At 33.4% G+C, this 17,588-nt stretch overlaps 2 protein-coding genes across 5 annotated transcripts; both read left to right on the top strand.

Annotated features, from left to right (window-relative positions):
- Positions 1–5,084: 5,084 nt before the first annotated feature.
- LOC107008488 (sterol 3-beta-glucosyltransferase UGT80B1) lies at positions 5,085–12,939 on the top strand. Of its 4 annotated transcripts, none has more exons than XM_027918223.1 (15): positions 5,085–5,615; positions 5,969–6,027; positions 6,261–6,345; positions 6,399–6,560; positions 6,812–6,882; positions 7,265–7,346; positions 7,675–7,776; positions 8,143–8,198; positions 8,615–8,649; positions 9,192–9,408; positions 10,425–10,640; positions 11,126–11,185; positions 11,352–11,391; positions 12,178–12,399; positions 12,687–12,939. In XM_027918223.1, the coding sequence occupies exons 4-15, from the start codon at positions 6,426–6,428 to the stop codon at positions 12,744–12,746; spliced, it is 1,296 nt and encodes a 431-aa protein (XP_027774024.1). In that variant the 5' UTR covers positions 5,085–5,615; positions 5,969–6,027; positions 6,261–6,345; positions 6,399–6,425; the 3' UTR covers positions 12,747–12,939. The 4 variants fall into 4 exon arrangements, with proteins under 4 accessions (XP_027774024.1, XP_015063034.1, XP_015063033.1 ...); XM_015207547.2 differs by having other exon boundaries at positions 5,087–5,615; positions 5,956–6,027; positions 6,421–6,560; XM_015207549.2 differs by having other exon boundaries at positions 5,448–5,615; positions 6,421–6,560.
- Positions 12,940–14,798: 1,859 nt separating this feature from the next.
- On the top strand, positions 14,799–17,422 carry LOC107012377 (basic blue protein-like). The gene is made up of 2 exons (XM_015212218.2): positions 14,799–15,055; positions 17,100–17,422. Exons 1-2 carry the CDS (start codon positions 14,893–14,895, stop codon positions 17,297–17,299), a joined length of 363 nt encoding a protein of 120 aa, XP_015067704.1. The 5' UTR covers positions 14,799–14,892; the 3' UTR covers positions 17,300–17,422.
- The last annotated feature ends 166 nt before the right edge of the window (positions 17,423–17,588 follow it).

Genomic DNA, 17,588 nt, shown 5'->3' with positions numbered 1-17,588 from the left:
TCTGGAATGGGGACATTCCTACAGAAGTGAAATGTCTCACTTGGCTAGTGATAAAGAGGCATCTTTAACACAGGAATTACTACAAAAGGAGGACAGAAAGCTTGTCCCTAGGTGCTTTTTATGCAATTTGACAAGAGAAACTGACAGCTACCTATTCTTGCATTGTAATTTACTAAGCAAACCTGGAATTTGTTTCTCAGCATCTCTAGTCTGAAATGCACAATGCCAGAACATACTTCAGAGTTGTTAAAAATCTGGGTTAAGAGAAGAGGCAGCAAGAGTCAAAAGAGATGGTGGAGTTAAGTCCATCATGTATATATATAAGTGAAATTTTTTTACCATTTGTTTCTTCCATTTGCATGCATTTGTCTGGGGATGATCCTGCTGAACCTTAGCTTGATATGTGAATCATTTCCTCTTCAAGACAAGCTGAAGAGCCATCCTGTCCAGAAACCTCTTCGCCAACTTCCTGCTTTTGGTCATCACGAGCTAAGAGATGCGGCTTCATCTCAGAAGGTAACTGATGGCTCTGTCTTTTTTGCTTGCATGTTTGGGAAGATAGTCATCTCGTGTTCCCCTAGTTCGCCATCTTATTCCACATGCATTGCAGAGCACTGGTTTTGCAGTTGGCCCAGGTTTCCATAGAGGCGGGTTTCTGGTTAAGTTCACAATTAATTAGCATTTAAATGGGACAAAATATGAATAAAATCTTACAGGCAACTTATCTCAGAAACTAAAGCACAATGATCATTGACAATTAAGATTTTCTGTAAAAGGTTTAGAATGTACTGCATGAGAACAACAGCTTCACGGAACTGAGTACTTGTAGCGGGGAATATCTTTGGCAAAACAAGAGAAAATATCTTTCTGTGAAACATATATAGACTTTTAGGTTGTGTCAACTGTTTTTTTACACTCGTTTTCATCACCATTTTATGGCACTATACAACATAGTTGAACGAGCTTGATGTTGGAAAGATTGAAAAGGATTTGCTTGTTGTGTTAAGGAACCATGCAAAATAGTTAACCTCTTGTCAGACTGCATTTATTTGCATGATATTTTAAGGAGGAACGCTATAATCTAATCTGGCAGTGGTTAACTGTATAATATTCGACAAGGACTATCTTTTTCTCTAGCGCTCAATAGTAAAATAATTCCCCCACCCCACCCACCAAGCAGTTCTCCCACTACACTCCTCCACTGCAAGCTACTGGCCTCTCACCACCAGTGGCGAGCAGGTACAAAATCCCCCTGCCCTCTTTCTTTCTCCCTTTCTCTGTTTTTTTTTACTGCACTGCCACCACGGTCAGCAAGAATCTAGCAACCCCATCCTGACCGACGACCGACAGACCAAAGGAGCATATCGGAGCTCGCTGGGTTTCGGAAAATCAGTCCATAGTTTTTTTTATCCCCATCAACTCCTAGGTATGATATATTTTCCTGTCTTATATAGACCTGATATTTCCCTGAGAAATTGTTCAGACCCTTATTGTTGCTTGATTGTTAACTGATTTCCTTAAATCGGATATTGTGTTTGTGAATTTATTATTGTGCCCTTGTGAATATTACTACATCTTTTTTGTTCCTACTTTGAACTGGTATCTTTGCTATAGTTCATTGCTTTCATTTTCTTCATTGTATTGTGTAACTGCCACTTTTGGATCTAGGGTTTTTGACGTTACGGGGTGCCCCACTTGATTATTCTATAACTGGCATTAGTGGCTTCAAAAGGTTTGATGGTAGTTAAAAGTCACGTCAGTGATATGGGGTGAGGGAAGGGTGGTAAGGGTACCAAGGGAACTCCTAGGTTGAAGTTCTGTCTTGGAACATAGGGACATTGACGAGGAAGTCGATAAAGTTGGTGATTATTCTTTAGAGAAGGAGGATCAATATACCTTGTGTTTAGAACACCTAATGTGTAGGAACTAAAACTAGGGATATAGGACGGTTCAAGTTAAGGTAATCAGGAAGTTTGAGGAGTAGGAATGGAGTAGGTATCATAGTCTATGTTGCTCAGATTTTTCAAAAATGTCAAGAGGTGCATGTCAGATACTCCAAAATTAGAACATTTTGGAGAATTCGACACTGATGCGGCAACAATTTCAGAGAGTTCAGAGAGTCCAAGAAACATAGATTTCAGAGGAAGATCCTAATGTATCCTATAAATGAAGTCACCAACATGAACTGGTTAGCTGTTATACATGATGGAGAATTTGGCAGTCTGCCAACAATTTACTTGGGACTACCTCTGGGGGCTAAATCTAAATCTATAGAAATATGGGATAGAGTGGAAAACTCAATACCGTTCCTTAGAAGAAGACCGACTCTCATTAATTCAGTCCTTGATGCTTTTTTACCAACTTATATGATGCCTTTATTTCGCATCCCACCAGGGGTTATCAAAAGGTCGGACAACATTAGGAGAGAGTTTTTGTTGCTGGGAAACAAAGAAAAGAAAGGGTACCACCTAGTAAAATAGAAACCTGTGATGACTGCTAAGAAGAATGGGAGATTGGGACAAAGAATCTGGAATTTCAAAGCAAAGGTCTAAGAATGGAGTGGTTATGGAGATATGCCAATGACAGACAGATGTTGTGGAGCAGGGTCATTGGTGCCAAATATGAAGCGGAAGACAGCAGGGTCTAAAATGTGCATCTATGCCAGGGATTGGCAATCTTTTTATTGTTTAATGGACTCCGTTATGGATGTTTCCTTTTCCAGATCAGTCCCTGCTACTGAGATGCAGCAGCAGCGCTTATTTTTTCTATCTTACTATGCTTTCGCATTTATCTGTCCCCATTGATAGAAATTTGTGTATCTAAGCAGATGGATTTTTCTTTGTCATTCTTGCTGACTTCCAATTAACAACCACTATCACGCCTCACTTCAAAATATATGAAATATCACTGGCTCTGTGTACTCTGTTATCTACTTCTGTGTGATGCCAAAAATGTGTTTTGAGCTGTGAAGAGGAGAGGAATGCTGATTTTAGTTGTGTGCATATTCTTTTTGTATCCATCTAGTTGCATGAGGCATTAGTGTTTTTTTTCGTTTCAATACTCTTGCATAATTGAATATTGAATTTAGTTATAAATTTCACTGCTCTAAGCGGAAATGTGTGTAACACATGGTGCCTAAGAGACTTTATTTTTGTAGTTCTAAATGATTTAGCAATGCTAAGCCTTTAATCTAAAAACTATGAAGCATTATATCAAAGAATCTCAGTGGGTGTTTCTTATCAGCAGCAATGAGTTTGCTCTTGTTTCCCTAGTATGTTATTGGGTAAATCCTATCTAAAGATGATCATTTTATATGCTTGGCTCATCTTAATTTTTCTTAGTCTTCCAGCTCTGTGACTGATGAGGTGTCTCCTTGCCAGATCTCTCATTATAACTTCCTATCCAACATGACTTGGAAATGTTTGAACATACTAAGATAAGATTGTGTTTGATAAATTGATACTAGTAATTATGGCATTTCCCTTTTTTGCTGGTTTACTCGAATGTGAAGTAGGTACAGTATAGTCCTTTGCCCCGAGTACATGGATGTATAAGTTCTAACAGTCAATGATGTCTCAGTATGTTGCTTTTCACTGTTCCCATCTCTTGTAAAAATCAATCTTGATTCAATCAGCTTAATCTAGTGGAAACATTATTTATTGCACTTGTGAGTTGTGATGTTCAGGTCATATGTCAAACTTGTTCAAAGTAGTGCATTATTGATGTGCTGTTTTTAAGGTTTTCACACACTCACACATCATGTTTTCAAGGCTACTGGAGTATGTTTGATGCTTATTAATGACTAAATGGTGAGCTTCTTTGTCTGTCGGCAGCTGCAGGTTCAACACAGATGTTCTGGCTATGCCTCTGCCTCTGCCTCTGCCTCTTTGTGATGATATAACTTGCTAGGTTCTCAGAAATCTAATGGTCAACCTGAAAAACAAAGTGATCATATGAGCTAGTTGGGTTATGTTACGGTTTGTTTGACCCATTTTCAACTCATTTGCCGTCACTACTATTATGTTACGGGGAAGATCTTACATATTCTTTGTTTAATCTTTATATAGAGATGTATTTAGTTTTTATGTCCGTGATAAAATCATCTTACATAAGCAAATTAATGATCAATACATGATGGTATATTGATTCTTGAAAGAAACATAAAGTACATTGAGTATTGGTCACTAAAACAAGACAAGCAGGGCATTCTTGTTGTCAGCACAAATATCAAGTAACTTTGTTCACCAAAATTAAGCATATGTGATTATATCGTGTGATCTTATCAAGACAATTTAGTATGTACTTGCTTTGTTTCAACAATGGTAAATTGACCAAATAGTAGCTTATAATCTTCAATTGGTTGATTTTAACAAATAAGGTAATAGTTTTTTAATGGTCTACTGTCCAACTCTAAAATAAAAGTCTTGCTTCTGAATATCTTATATATCTTTATATTGTTGGTGATGTGATTCTTTTTAATTATTCACCATCAAAAAGTTAATGCTTTATTAAATCAAAATTGCACGGTAGTAATGTAAAATAGAAAGTTGTCTAAATATTGTTGTTGAAAATTCCATAAATTTATTAATATACTTTTTCCCCAAAATTATCCTTGTCTAATAAAATATTAAACAATGTTTTATAAAATAACTCATTTCATTAATATTAATAGTTGACTTTTTTTAATGAGCAAATCTTTTTAAAAATTCACTTAAAATGGACCCGGGGGGATATTTTCTGAATATTAGATTAAATAGATTTTGAGTACCATTTTATCATTTTTAGGATAGAATAAAAGGAATTTAGTCAAAATCTTTAAATATCACCTAAAATGGACTACTGAGAAGCAATATGTAAATGCTAAATTAAATAGTTTCTAAGTATATGAGGGGTTGATTTCGTTTTTAGGATAGAATAAAAGAAATTAATATTAAATAGAAGGAATTTGGAAGAATGACTTCTCTGTGTCGATCAATATCAAGAATATTTTTAATTGTTTTCATTAAATATTGAGATATTTTAAACTAAATGCACATTTAAATATTATGATATTATACCAAATAATTTGTACTAAATAAGATTATTTATTTTTCAGCATGTAAATATACAAAATATTATTTTATTTAGAATTAATAAATATAAAAATTATATGACAGTTAAAGATGATGATAGCTAGCAATTGATTGTAGCCTTATAGGTGTCGATTGGGATTATGTTAGGAGTACGGTGATGATGGATGGTCTAGTATAATGGTGATTTGTTGTAATAGGTTTCTAAAAAAATACTCAAACGCTAATTATTACTTTAAAATGCTGTTGGAATTTATTGGTAAAACATAATAAATTTTTTCCTGGATTTAAAAAATTTAACCAAATGGAAAAAAATAATTAATATTATTTTAATTTGAGGGGTAACTATTTTAGAATTTTGTAGCAAAAAAATGCACATTCTGGAAAAAAAAAAATCTGATGTATCCTTGACTTTCAGAAAAATGACAAAATAGGTGAAAATTGTTAAGAAGAAGTGGTAAAGTGAAGGAAGTGAGGAAGATGAGGAGCAAACCAGCCGCTATTTTCATGGCTTTCGGTACTAAAGGCGATATCTACCCTCTTGCCGTAACCCTCTTCCTCCTCCTCTTCTTTTTTTTTTTTTTTGTGTGTAAATGTAATGCCATCACATTGACATTGAATTGTTATTGCAACTAATTGAAAATTTATCTATTACATTTATCTGTGTGTCAATATTGAAGTAGTTTCTATTTGTGGATTTTGTGCTGTACTGGTTTCTGAGGCTCAAAGCTTTTGGGTTATCTTTCTTGTGCTGAATTTCATTACAGGCCTTGTATATTCCCTTCACAATATACAAGGGAAATGTTGTATGAATCATTAATTACCTATATAGAAGGGTTTTTTTTTCACTTGTGCCATATATTTTAATGAGTGACTTGATGAATAGGCCATTGCTGCAGCGTTTGCTTGTGATCAAGAGCAGTATCAAGTGTTTTTTATCACTCATTCAGCTCATGAGGTTAGCAAAAGCAGAACAAGTTGACATGTTATTGTGTTGTTTGTGTTTATATGAAGTGATCTAGTTTGATTTCAGCAAACCCTGGAAAGAAACCCAGATAATTTAGCCTTTAGGCTGGATTACGCAGCCAAATTTTTTTCTCTTTGAGCATAAATATGTGACATTTCAGAAAGTTGACACTGAATGCTTCAGAGTTTTTTTTTCTTTCTTTTATTTACTTCTGTTCCTGACAGAACTTGATGGTGCACTTGAGAGCAAATAAAGTTATGTATATACCAGTTTCATCGCCACCTGTTGTTTCCCCTCTTGAACATTATGGTATGTCACTTAATACAACTTCGTTATATTTGTTCTTATCTCAATATCATCAGTCAAGTACTGCATGTTGATCAGGTAAGATGGAGTTATCTTTTTCTGCCCACAAAAGGGAAATTATCCAGAAACATAGGTATGAGTGTACTTCGATTATTGAGGATATCCTTGGAGATAGCTCAGTGGAAGGCGATGTTATTGCTATTAATTTCTTCGCTCTGGTAAATTCTCTGGCATTTCATTGTTCTAGATCCCTTTTAATTTTTGTTTTTGTAAAGGAAATTTCCTTTCATCAAGATGAGCTTGGCGAGTCTATCTCCTTCGAAGGGTAGAGAGTTTGGGGGAGGAGGATGTGGAGAGAAGGAATGAGGGGGTGAATTGCTTTCAATTATATGTATGGGAAGTAAAGTCATTGTCAATTATAGTAAAGTCACAACGCTTTATTTTTTTCACCCTATAACTTGAGTTCCAGGAAGGTTGGAGTCTTGCTGAGCTTTTTCAGGTCCGTTGCATTGTGGTTGCTCCTTATGTTGTTCCCTATAGGTAGCAAGAGAAACTTTCTTATTTTCCTTCTTTTGATAACAATCTTATTGTCTTTACCTCTGTCTTTACAAGTTACAGCAATTTATGGCTCCTTTTTTTTAATTGGTACGCCATTGATTTGATTCATATGGCAATGAACTTGATGAACATTTCTCCATGAACTTCTTGTTCTGGACACACGCTTGCTTGCTTCCTGTTTAAGTGTATGGAGGCCAAGCATTTAAACTCATGAATCCCTTATGTGTAAAATATGCTCATCTGTTCATTCTGAAGCATCTTGGGCATTTGAAATTACTCTAGTATCTGGATACTTAGGTTGGATAATAATGCAGAACCTTCACTGCTTGTTTGTCTGACTTTTAGCTCTCCTCATGCAATGTAGTGCTCCATCATCATTTGAGCGGCAATTTAGGAAAGAGCATCCAGGTTTATATAACCATCTCCAGGAAGCTCCCACGGACAAGGTACTTGACGAATTCTGTAGCCACTTGGTATATTATTCACTGACTTTCATGTGGAAATTCAGTTCCATTTTTCATTTAAAATGTACAGTGAGTTAATGGATGGACTTATGGCTGTGATTCTAGTAAAATCTTCATCCACATTTCATATTTTGTGCCTGTGGTATAAGCTTCTTCAGTACAAATACGAGCTGATTGATCGTCAATTTTGTTTCAACCCTGTTAGGTTGTTAATGTTATATGAGTCCTTCCTCTGCATTTTAGTCTTATTTGATTTGACTAAAAACAGCATCACAGCAATTGCATGAGTTGAGGCTTTTGCTGATGGTAGGTTGGCTGGAAAGATGTCATCCATTGGATGTGGCCACTTTTCACTGAGGAGTGGGGATCGTGGAGAAGTCTCGACCTGAATCTGAGTGCCCTTCCTTTTACGGTGTGTTCTTTACTCCAGCCAATGACAATTTTTCCTAAATTTTCCTTTCTAATCAGAGCGTTGAAATTTGAGGCTGGAATTCACTCAGTTTAGATATTCGTCTTTAAGGGGCAAGCCAATCACTGAACCACACGGATCTATTTTTTAGCTTTATGATGCAACGACCAGGCTTTTTGATAACAAAAAACTTTGTAGAACTTATATATTGCTAAATCAAAACCAGTAACCAATTCAGAACCGAACCCGTTAACTGAATTGTTTGGGTCACTAGTGTTTTGGTTAAAGGTGAGTAGTGCTCCCTCTCCTATTGAGTCTCTGTTAATTTTGCTGCTTCCTTGTATTTACTGGTCTCTCATTTGGACGCAGGACCCTGTAACTGGACTTCCAACATTTCATGAGAGGCTTCCGTCTCCTCTACTATTGTAAGATAATTGTACCTGCTAAAAAGTATCTATAGAACTATGGAACACTATAAAGTTCTAGAAGATAATAGTAGGATAAATCTTAAAGGTGTAGAAAAGAATAAATTTGGCCCTTACTAGCTTTTCAATATCTCTATAAAAAGTGCTTTCAGATTGTGTCTTCCCGGTCATCTTGAGTATTCTATAGAAAGCTTACCTGAGATTTGGTGTTCCATTAGCCATGTTGCCTTCTAAACGAAGGAGCAAGGAAAAATTGTTAAAGATGTATTTTCACAGTATTTCCAAATGGAATAATTCAATATTTTATCTTTGGCCTATAGGTTATTGGCATCTTAATATATATGTTTCCATGTGTCTATTTATTGTAACAGGATAATTGTTTTTGCACTCTCTGACATATTGTGACTTGCTCACAGGTATGGATTTAGCAAAGAAGTTGTTGAATACCCTGGTATGGATTATGATGAAATGTCTATAGACATTTGTTCTTAGTTTCATGTGAAAATTTTCCTGACACGAGAATAAAATGCAAAAAAAATTAATATAGTATATATCTCTCCATTTTGGTGATCTTTGACCTTTTGTAACATGACACTTTGATTCTGTATAACTGCATGATTACAATGGAGAATTGCAACAATGGTGTTATAAGGAATCAAGTTGATGCTTCTGAGAATATATGTCTGCCTTTTTTGTTCTTTGGAGTTGTAAAGTACATATCAGTTGAAAGCCACTTTGCTTTTCGACTTTAGGGTAAATTCAGCTATATTACACATTCAGCTACTCTATTCACTTTAAGGCTACAAGCTTTCCGGACTTTGGCTATGTAAGATAACCTAACTATGGTCTTTGTAAAATCGTGAGAAGAAAAAAAAGTTGAGCCGCCTGCTTTAGATGGTTTTGTCAATGCCAAAAGTTATTATTGACGAAGTTGTATTAATAAAGCTATTATACCGTTGTTATTAAACTGATCACTGGAACCCTATATATTAGGTTATTGGCCATCAAAAGTGCATGTTTGTGGCTTTTGGTTTCCTCCCAAGGAATGGCAGTTTTCTTGCATTGACTGTGCAGAAATCTCTGCATCGGTTTCTCCAGGGAGTTCAAATAAGCAAAACAAATTGTGTTCTATCCACCTCAGCTTGCAGTTTTTCATTGAATTTCCTGCTGCAGAGCTGCCTGTTTTCATAGGTCTGAGTTCAATTGGAAGGTAAAATCCCATTTTGACTTTTATTTTCATGCAAAGCTCTGTTCTTCTCTCAGTATATAAGTTTTGAGGGACTAATGAGAACTCTTTTCCTGTCTTGAAGTTAGTTTGGTGCTAACTGCTTATGTTCATTTCAAATGTCCTTTCTGTTTCCTCTTAAATAGTACAAAATAATTCTAGCATTATATCCAATTTGGATATAAGAGGTTTATTTTGGTTCTCATTGTTAGTTTTGAGTTTGATTTTTTTAATTGTCCCATCATCTTCTATGTCTTTTTGAAGATTAATAATCACAGGCTGATTTTTTTTTTCCTGATAAGGTAAATCAATTTTATTAAAAGAGGTGTAGGCCTAAAAATTAGAAAACCGACAATATATGATGGTTTTCTACAAAAGATACCCAATAATCTTTACGAAAGGAGAACTCGTGGATGCATCAAAAGAAAATATGGGACAAGTGACTACTCCTTAACTTTACAAGATTCATCCCTACACCCTCAAAAACTCTTCTTTCTCTCCACAGGACCCACATCAATGCTAGTGGGGCAACAATCCAAGCCCTGCTTCTTCTCCTGCAGTTTCAGCTAAACATAAGATCTTTTACACTGCCTGGACAAAACCATGACACAATTTCCCACCATACCTCGAAGCAACCCGGCAGTGAGGAAGGAGGTGATCTGCATTTTCCCATAGCCATAGATGTTTGAATGTTTTGCTTAAAAAACCATAATTTTGTTTAGGCTTTCTACTTTTTGGTATACCTCTTGTAAATTATGTTTTTCCCCATAACATTAATAAAAATAATTACTTCCATAAACAAAATTGCAAAATCAATATAATGTTGTCTCTAATTTTTTGCAACTTGATTCGTAATATTTTAATTTCATTCCTTAATTTTATGTTTTTAACATGTATGCTTTCTGCAGGACGAATTTAGTTGAATTTTGCTTAATTACTCTCTGTGCTATCATTAAATATATACCTTCTTATCATGAACTTGTCTCTGATTGGCTCTGCAGCATGGGTTTCTTGAGGAACCCACATGCATTCCTTCGGGTGCTTAGAACTGCATTAGACATATCAGATAGCAGATTTATTTTATTCTCAGCTGGCTATGAACCTTTAGAAGCAGTAATTGAGTCTTATGCCAAGGAAGCATCCTCTTGTCCGGAACAAACACAACGGAGTAATGGAGGAGTTTCTTTTTTTGGAGGCCGGCTCTTTTGTTTCTCTGGGTATGTTCATATACTGGACCCACTTGGATCCTTAACAATTATAATAGAGGGAGTATTAGGCCTACTGTTATGCTTTGGACTATGTTTTTGCACTAAAAGATGCACAAAGGACCATAATGTTTCATTTTTTAATAACAAACGGTTGTAGGTTATTGCAATACTGGAGCCTGTTTGGATTGGCTTATTTCAAGTGTTTTTAAGCCAAAATAGCTTTAAAGCATTTTTTCAGTGTTTGGGTAAATTTTTTAAAAAAAGTGCCTATAAGCACTTGATTTTAAGCGAAAATGATAAAAATAAGCCAAAAGTCGTAATTTAGGATTTCTAACTTATATATGACGATAGGCTAACAAGCCAAAAAGCCAATCCGAACAGGCTCTTAATGTTTAATCTCCATGCTAAGGATTCAAACTAACAGTGTGGTAGCTATAACTAGAAACATCCTAACAATTATTCTGGTGACTGAGATTTGGTTATTTTTCTCCAAGTTCCGTCCCATACAATTGGTTGTTTCCAAGGTGTGCTGCTGCAATTCATCATGGTGGAAGGTTGGATGTGTTCCACTTTCCTTTTTCCATTTTCTCTTTACTGTTTCCTACCTCCACTTGTTCTCTGTCTCTCTATCCTCACTCTGAGTGAGGAGTTATGCTAACCATTATGCACTTTTTCTTGTTATTAATGTGTTTGCTTTCCTTTGGCTCTCAATATCCCCAGTGGATCCACCGCTGCTGCTTTACTGGCTGGTGTTCCTCAGGTTTGTTTCATCGTTGGGTTTCTGCAACTTATGGCAATCTCTGCAGCCTGTCTGAAATTACAGAAATTGCAAATGTGAAAGCAATTTATTGTCTATAAAACTTGGTATATCTAGGAAGAATCTTGATTCCTTTTTTCTTTTATAAGGTTTCAGATCTGTGGAATCTTCATTTGACTATCATCTTATTCATAATTCAGTAGTAAGTCATTCTTGCTGGAGTGGAAATATGAGAAAGGTCAATTCAGAGAAGTTAATGTAGCGCTTCTGATCTGCGGTTGACTGTCTTTAGGAATAAGATTTTCACCTAGCACATGAGATTGCATATTGTTTTTTAGCAAAACTATCATATGTTGTTTAAATAGATTCATTTGTCAGTTTAAAGTTTAAAGAACTTATGGTATAGAGAAGTTAAATTATTGAATATTGGAATGAGACGGATCATAATGAAGTGAAATGAATAGTGAAAATTCATATAGCAACCTGAATTAGTTGGGGATGAAGGCGTAGTTGTTGTTTGTTGTAATATATTGATTAAACTGCGAAAGGAAGCTTAGAAAGATTGTCTAAGGTAAAATTCGGTACCATCATGTATATGGGCTCACTTAACCTATAATTGCAGTAAAAATTGGATGGATATTTTGATAGACTGTCAAAAGGTCATGGAATGTTTCGATTGATGTGGTGAAATACAGTTGATGTTTGACGTTAAGATTTTAGTTAGTAAAGGTAAAAGATCAGAAATTGGTGCGACTTCTCCTACATGATGTCTGCTTTACATAATGACAGGTGATATGTCCGTTTATGCTGGATCAATTTTACTGGGCGGAGAGGATGTATTGGCTCGGTGTTGCCCCTGAGCCATTGAAAAGAGAACACTTGGTGCCCGATAAAGATGAGGATTTCTACATCAAGAAAGCTGCAAACATGCTTGTGAGGGCCCTGGACTATTCGCAGTCTTCTGAAGTCAAAACCCGTGCTTTGCAGATCTCTAATAAATTATCTACTGAGGTAAGATCAAATTCCTGATGACGAATAAACACAAGGTCCTTCTATATTCCTACATCGTAATGGCTTGCAATGCTGCTGATGCCTGTCAACACTTGCAAATAGATGTGATCTATTATAACTTCATTTTGCATATGTATAAGTGATGTGAGTTGAAAGTAATGAATTCAGCCAAACTCGCTCTATATCTACCTGTGGCTACTGCTATTACTAATACTGTTATAAAGCACATTTTATAGGCAGTGTCAGTTTAATAGTGAGATTGCTGATATCTTTTGGAAAATGTTCAGGATGGAGTGTCGGAAGCAGTTCATCTCATTAAGGAAGAGCTTAGAAGAAGTTGTCGATGATACATATACTTGTTCTCATCTTTTCTTGTCCTTATGGGTAGAGGATAATATTAGTACTGGATTATTTTTGTTCCTTTGAAACAAATTTAACGGCATTTCATCTGGGTTTTCTCTTTTCTTTCAATTATTTGCAAACGCCCTTTTGCTTGGATAATTGAACTTCAGTATCATATTGATCTGCAATTTTTTGCTTGATTGGGTTAAATGTTTTTCTAATTAACACATCCTATGTTTCAAGTAAAGTTTCTCAATGACAGATTCCTTATAAAAGAAAAAAAGAAGGTTAAGAGCCTTGCGCTCTACCAACTGAGCTAGACGGGCTATGTTGTGGGACCTATTGTAAGCAATGATTAAGACAGTAAAACATAAAAATGAGTATCATACTAGAGCTTTTAACAAATGAAAGCTCCTAGTTTAAGAACACTGTGTTTTGTTTTCTAGACATGGTAAAAAAAAAATTGGATCCTTCATTGTTAATTAAAGGTGTTAGGTTCAAATCTTTGATGATGAAAAAATTTGTTGGGAGTATCGCCCCTAGAAATGAGCACGAATATGAATTTAGTCGAACTTCAATATAAATATCGAATATTATTAAGTGAAAACGAGAAAAAGATGATAGAAATGATCTCCTTCTAGTTCTAAATTTATGTATTGAGGGTTTTCGCCAAACTAATTAGAGTCAAATTAATGTGGAGGAAAAATGGAGTAGAAAAAACAAGTTTATCTAAAAATCAAATGTTGGGTTGGTTGGCTCAAATAAAGTGTGAAAAAAGCAGTTCAACTTTCTGAAAAGGTCAAAGAGTGTAGATTTAACTGACACAATAATGATCCATAGGTTACTTGAATTCAATTCATCTCTTGAACCAGTAATTTTTTGTTTTGTTTTTTCGGTTTGGTATTCAGTATTCACATTAAAGTCACTTTTTAATAAAGAAAACTTTGTATCTAGAGGGACTTGAATTCGAAAACTTTTGATTAAAAATGAAGAAATATTTATCACTACATCACAATCCTTATTGGCGAATCAAATAGTTTACGTATCTCCTCTCTTTTATTCTCTTTATCATATATTGTTCGATATTTAGATTGAGATTCAATTAAACCATTAAGTTTCACTTTGAAGCAAAACATTCTTCACTAAAAATAATTTTATTTTCGTAGCTCAAATCAAGAATATCTTACTAAAGTCAAAAGAGATAATATACTTATCCTCACAATATCTAGTTAAGCATTTAAAAATATGATAAAAAAATCATTCACAAGTGATCTATCAAATAAAGTAGGAGCAAAATAATGGTAACTTGACATTTCTTTTTCTAAATTTTCCCTCCTACTCCCACTTTCTCTAGTAGCTAAATCCACTGAGACATAAAAAGTACATAAAATTAAAATACTCCTGCAAATCTGCAAAAAAATTTGACTTTTTTTACTAATTTTAACTATTTAATTGCCCCTCTTTCTGGACAAATAATGTTAAACATACAATCTTTAAAATAGTGGGTTGGTAATCAGCATTGAAAATTGAATGCCCTACTTTCAATGATATACGTAGATTGTCTCTCCACTAATTCATCTCTTGCTTTCTTATTTTTTTTAACTTATTGTGTATATAAAATATTTATAATAAAATTTACATATTTAAAAATTAAACGAAACGGAGTACAAGTCAAATGGAAATCAAAGGAGTTATCAATTAATGTTTTATTACGAGAAAGATAATGTAAATATCTGTTAACGTCAATGGTATATCAAAAAATCCCAGATAATTACTGAGTATGCGAGTTCCATCGAACTTAATAAATGTGTAATTATTAAGATTAGAACTCAATTATTAAGACTATAAAATTCGAAACTCATAAAAAATTAGAATTCAAACTTGGTCTTTATATCACAATCCGCTTTTAATCTTATTTTCTGGAGAGTGGAATATTGTGGACCTACACTACATACTGCGTGACCCAAAAACAGTAAATTAAAGAATCGAAGGACCTACACTACATACACCATCATAATTTTCTCTATAAAATGTAAGCTGTAACTAATATATATATATGTATCCACACTACTCATAATTAGTTATTTATTTTTACTATATAGAGTTGTCAATTTTAATTAAAATAATTTGGTCAGGGAAGAAGCAGTGCAAATGGAAATGAACATGAAAATGGTGTTTGTGTTATGTATTGTGGTGCTCATTCAAGCTGAGATAGCTCATGCTGCTGTGTACAACGTTGGAGGTTCTGGTGGCTGGACTTTTAACACTGTTGGTTGGCCTAAGGGAAAACGCTTTAGGGCTGGTGATATCCTTAGTAAGTATCATCGTCTTTACTTCGTGAGTTAACTTTTGTATGGATTCCTTACTCGTATTTATTATAACAAAAATAATTTTTAGCGATAATAAGTAGACACATTAATGAAGAGAGCTAAAGTCTTTGTCAGCACTAGTTAAGTGTTATTAGATCGTGTGTCGCTAAAATTTTTTAGGGAATATATATAAAGAGTGTTAATTGTCACTAAAAATACATATTTAGCGGCAATTGCTAATTATTGTCGCTTAATCTCATTTTTTTATGTAGTGATTGAAAAAAATTACTAAATATATCAATTGGGTCATGTAAAATACTCCCCTTTTTACTTGTCCACTTTTCATTTTATAGTTGTCTCTAATTACTTGTCTATTTTGACAAATCAAGAAAGGATAAATTTTTTTTATCTATTATACCCTCAATTAAATGACTAATTACTTTGAAAAAATGTAAAACTTTTCATCCACTTCATATTAATAGGGATAAAATAGTAAACTCACTACGTTATTAATTATTTTCTTAATAAATATGTTAATTCAAAAGTGAATAAGTAAAAAAGGACAAAAAAAGTAATAGACTAGTAAATTCAAATTTATTTTAGTCGTTAATGTTACTAATTATTTTGTTCGCGCTCCAAATATTCATTAAAATGTTAAATGTTCCACAAAATGTAATACTCCTCCCCCCACCAAAATAAATGCTTTGTTTTCTTCTTTTAATGTCCCATAATGTTGACTGGTTATTAATTTTGTCATCCTAAAACATTTCAAAAGAACAACTCTCTCCGTTCGGAATTATTTGTCATATTACATTTATTAAAAGTTAGTTTAATTAATTTTTAAAGGTACATTGTATCATATTAATTCAATATTTTAAACAAAAAAATTAAATATTCTAAAATTATATGAAAAATATTATAAGTTACAAATTTTTTGCATATTAATATGATGAAAATATACATCTTAAAATATTAGTCAAAATTTTATAATTTTAACTCTAAAAATAGAAACCATGACAAATAATACCGGACAAAGAGAGTACTGCCAAAATTTATGTTTCATGGAACCAGTTTTACTATTTTGTGTGATTTTGACCCTCTTGACTCTTGAGGGTAACTCAAACAGAAGTATTCCATTTGTCCATTTTTTAAAATAGTTATCTAATAATATTTGCCTAATTTAAAAAATTAAGAGATTTTCATATTTCATCTTTAATATTAAATATTATTTAACATTTATTAAAATATTAAATTTAATAATTTACCTAATTTAAAAAATTAAGAGATTTTCATATTTCATCTTTAATATCAAATATTATTTAACATTTATTAAAATATTAAATCTAATATATTTAAAGAATAATATAATAACATTTGACTGTTGCTCTTGTTATTTATTGTTTCCAACTTTCGTTGGATAGAGGAATCATATTTTTTTTTTCTTTTGCACCAACAAATTAAAATGAGTTACCGACAATATATAAATTTAATTCAAAGGTACTCCGTCCCTAATTACTTGTCTATTTTTAAAGTGATACACCTATTAGGAAAATAATTACTGACATAGTGAGTTTATCATTTTAATTCAATTAATTATTAAGTAGATGAATTAAAAATTTAAGATTTTCAAGAATTTATATTTTTTTTCAAAATAATAATTGAGGGTATAATTGATAAAAGAAATTGTCCTTTCTAAATTCGTCGAATAGACATATAAAATTCGAAATAACTAAAAAAAAATAACAAAGTAATTAGAGACAAATGTTCAACTACCACTTTTAAACCTAAAAATTTAACTTTCCCACTTGTGGTTATAATGACAATGATTTTAAATGTTATATTGCGGTTAATGATAATTACACCTACCAATATGTGGTCCATTTGAGAGAAATGTTTTATGATTACATGTAAAGCATTTATGTTCCAACCAATTTTGATTTTGTTTGTCACCCACAATCATGACACTGCAAAAAAACAGTACTACTATAGTATAAATATATTATCTCCTTTTAAAAATATCGTTAAAAAATTCTGAATACGCTACGGCAGCATTCAACTACCCTAGTGGTGCGCACAATGTGGTGGCGGTGAATAAAGCTGGTTATAAAAGTTGCAGCACACCAAGAGGTGCAAAAGTGTACAACAGAGGGGGTGACAAAGTAAAGCTAGTAAAGGGACAGAACTATTTCATCTGCAATTTTCCTGGTCATTGTGGGTCTGGAATGAAGATTTCTGTCTTTGCTATGTGAAAAATTACCAAATCAATTATCCTACAAACTTTCTATCATGTGTCACCTATGTTGGTGTACTAGTACTACTACCATATAATATATGACAAATAATGGATTAATATGAACTTTTTGCTACTTCTACATTGGATTGTTTATGTCTTTGTACGCATACACAAAGTTATTTGATATTTGTACTGACAGACAGAAGGTAATAGGTACTTCAATATTTACCTGACTAGGGACGCTGTTATTAAGAAAATATTTGAAAAAACCTATCGGAAACTTTAAGTTAAGCGGATGATTTACA

This window comes from Solanum pennellii, chromosome 1 (assembly GCF_001406875.1).
Source record: "Solanum pennellii chromosome 1, SPENNV200".
Lineage (NCBI taxonomy): Eukaryota > Viridiplantae > Streptophyta > Magnoliopsida > Solanales > Solanaceae > Solanum > Solanum pennellii.
Note: the sequence above shows the minus strand (reverse complement) of the source record. Positions and strands in the feature narration are given on the sequence as shown.

Excerpts from the sequence above, each read along its gene's own strand:
- LOC107008488 (XM_015207547.2), top strand. The coding sequence starts at position 5,550 with ATGAGGAGCAAACCAGCCGCTATTTTCATGGCTTTCGGTACTAAAGGC. Across the intron at positions 6,346-6,420 it reads TTCCCCTCTTGAACATTATG|GTAAGATGGAGTTATCTTTT; the intron begins GTATGTCACTTA and ends CATGTTGATCAG. Across the intron at positions 12,400-12,686 it reads CTAATAAATTATCTACTGAG|GATGGAGTGTCGGAAGCAGT; the intron begins GTAAGATCAAAT and ends GAAAATGTTCAG.
- LOC107012377 (XM_015212218.2), top strand. The coding sequence starts at position 14,893 with ATGGAAATGAACATGAAAATGGTGTTTGTGTTATGTATTGTGGTGCTC. Across the intron at positions 15,056-17,099 it reads TAGGGCTGGTGATATCCTTA|CATTCAACTACCCTAGTGGT; the intron begins GTAAGTATCATC and ends ACGCTACGGCAG.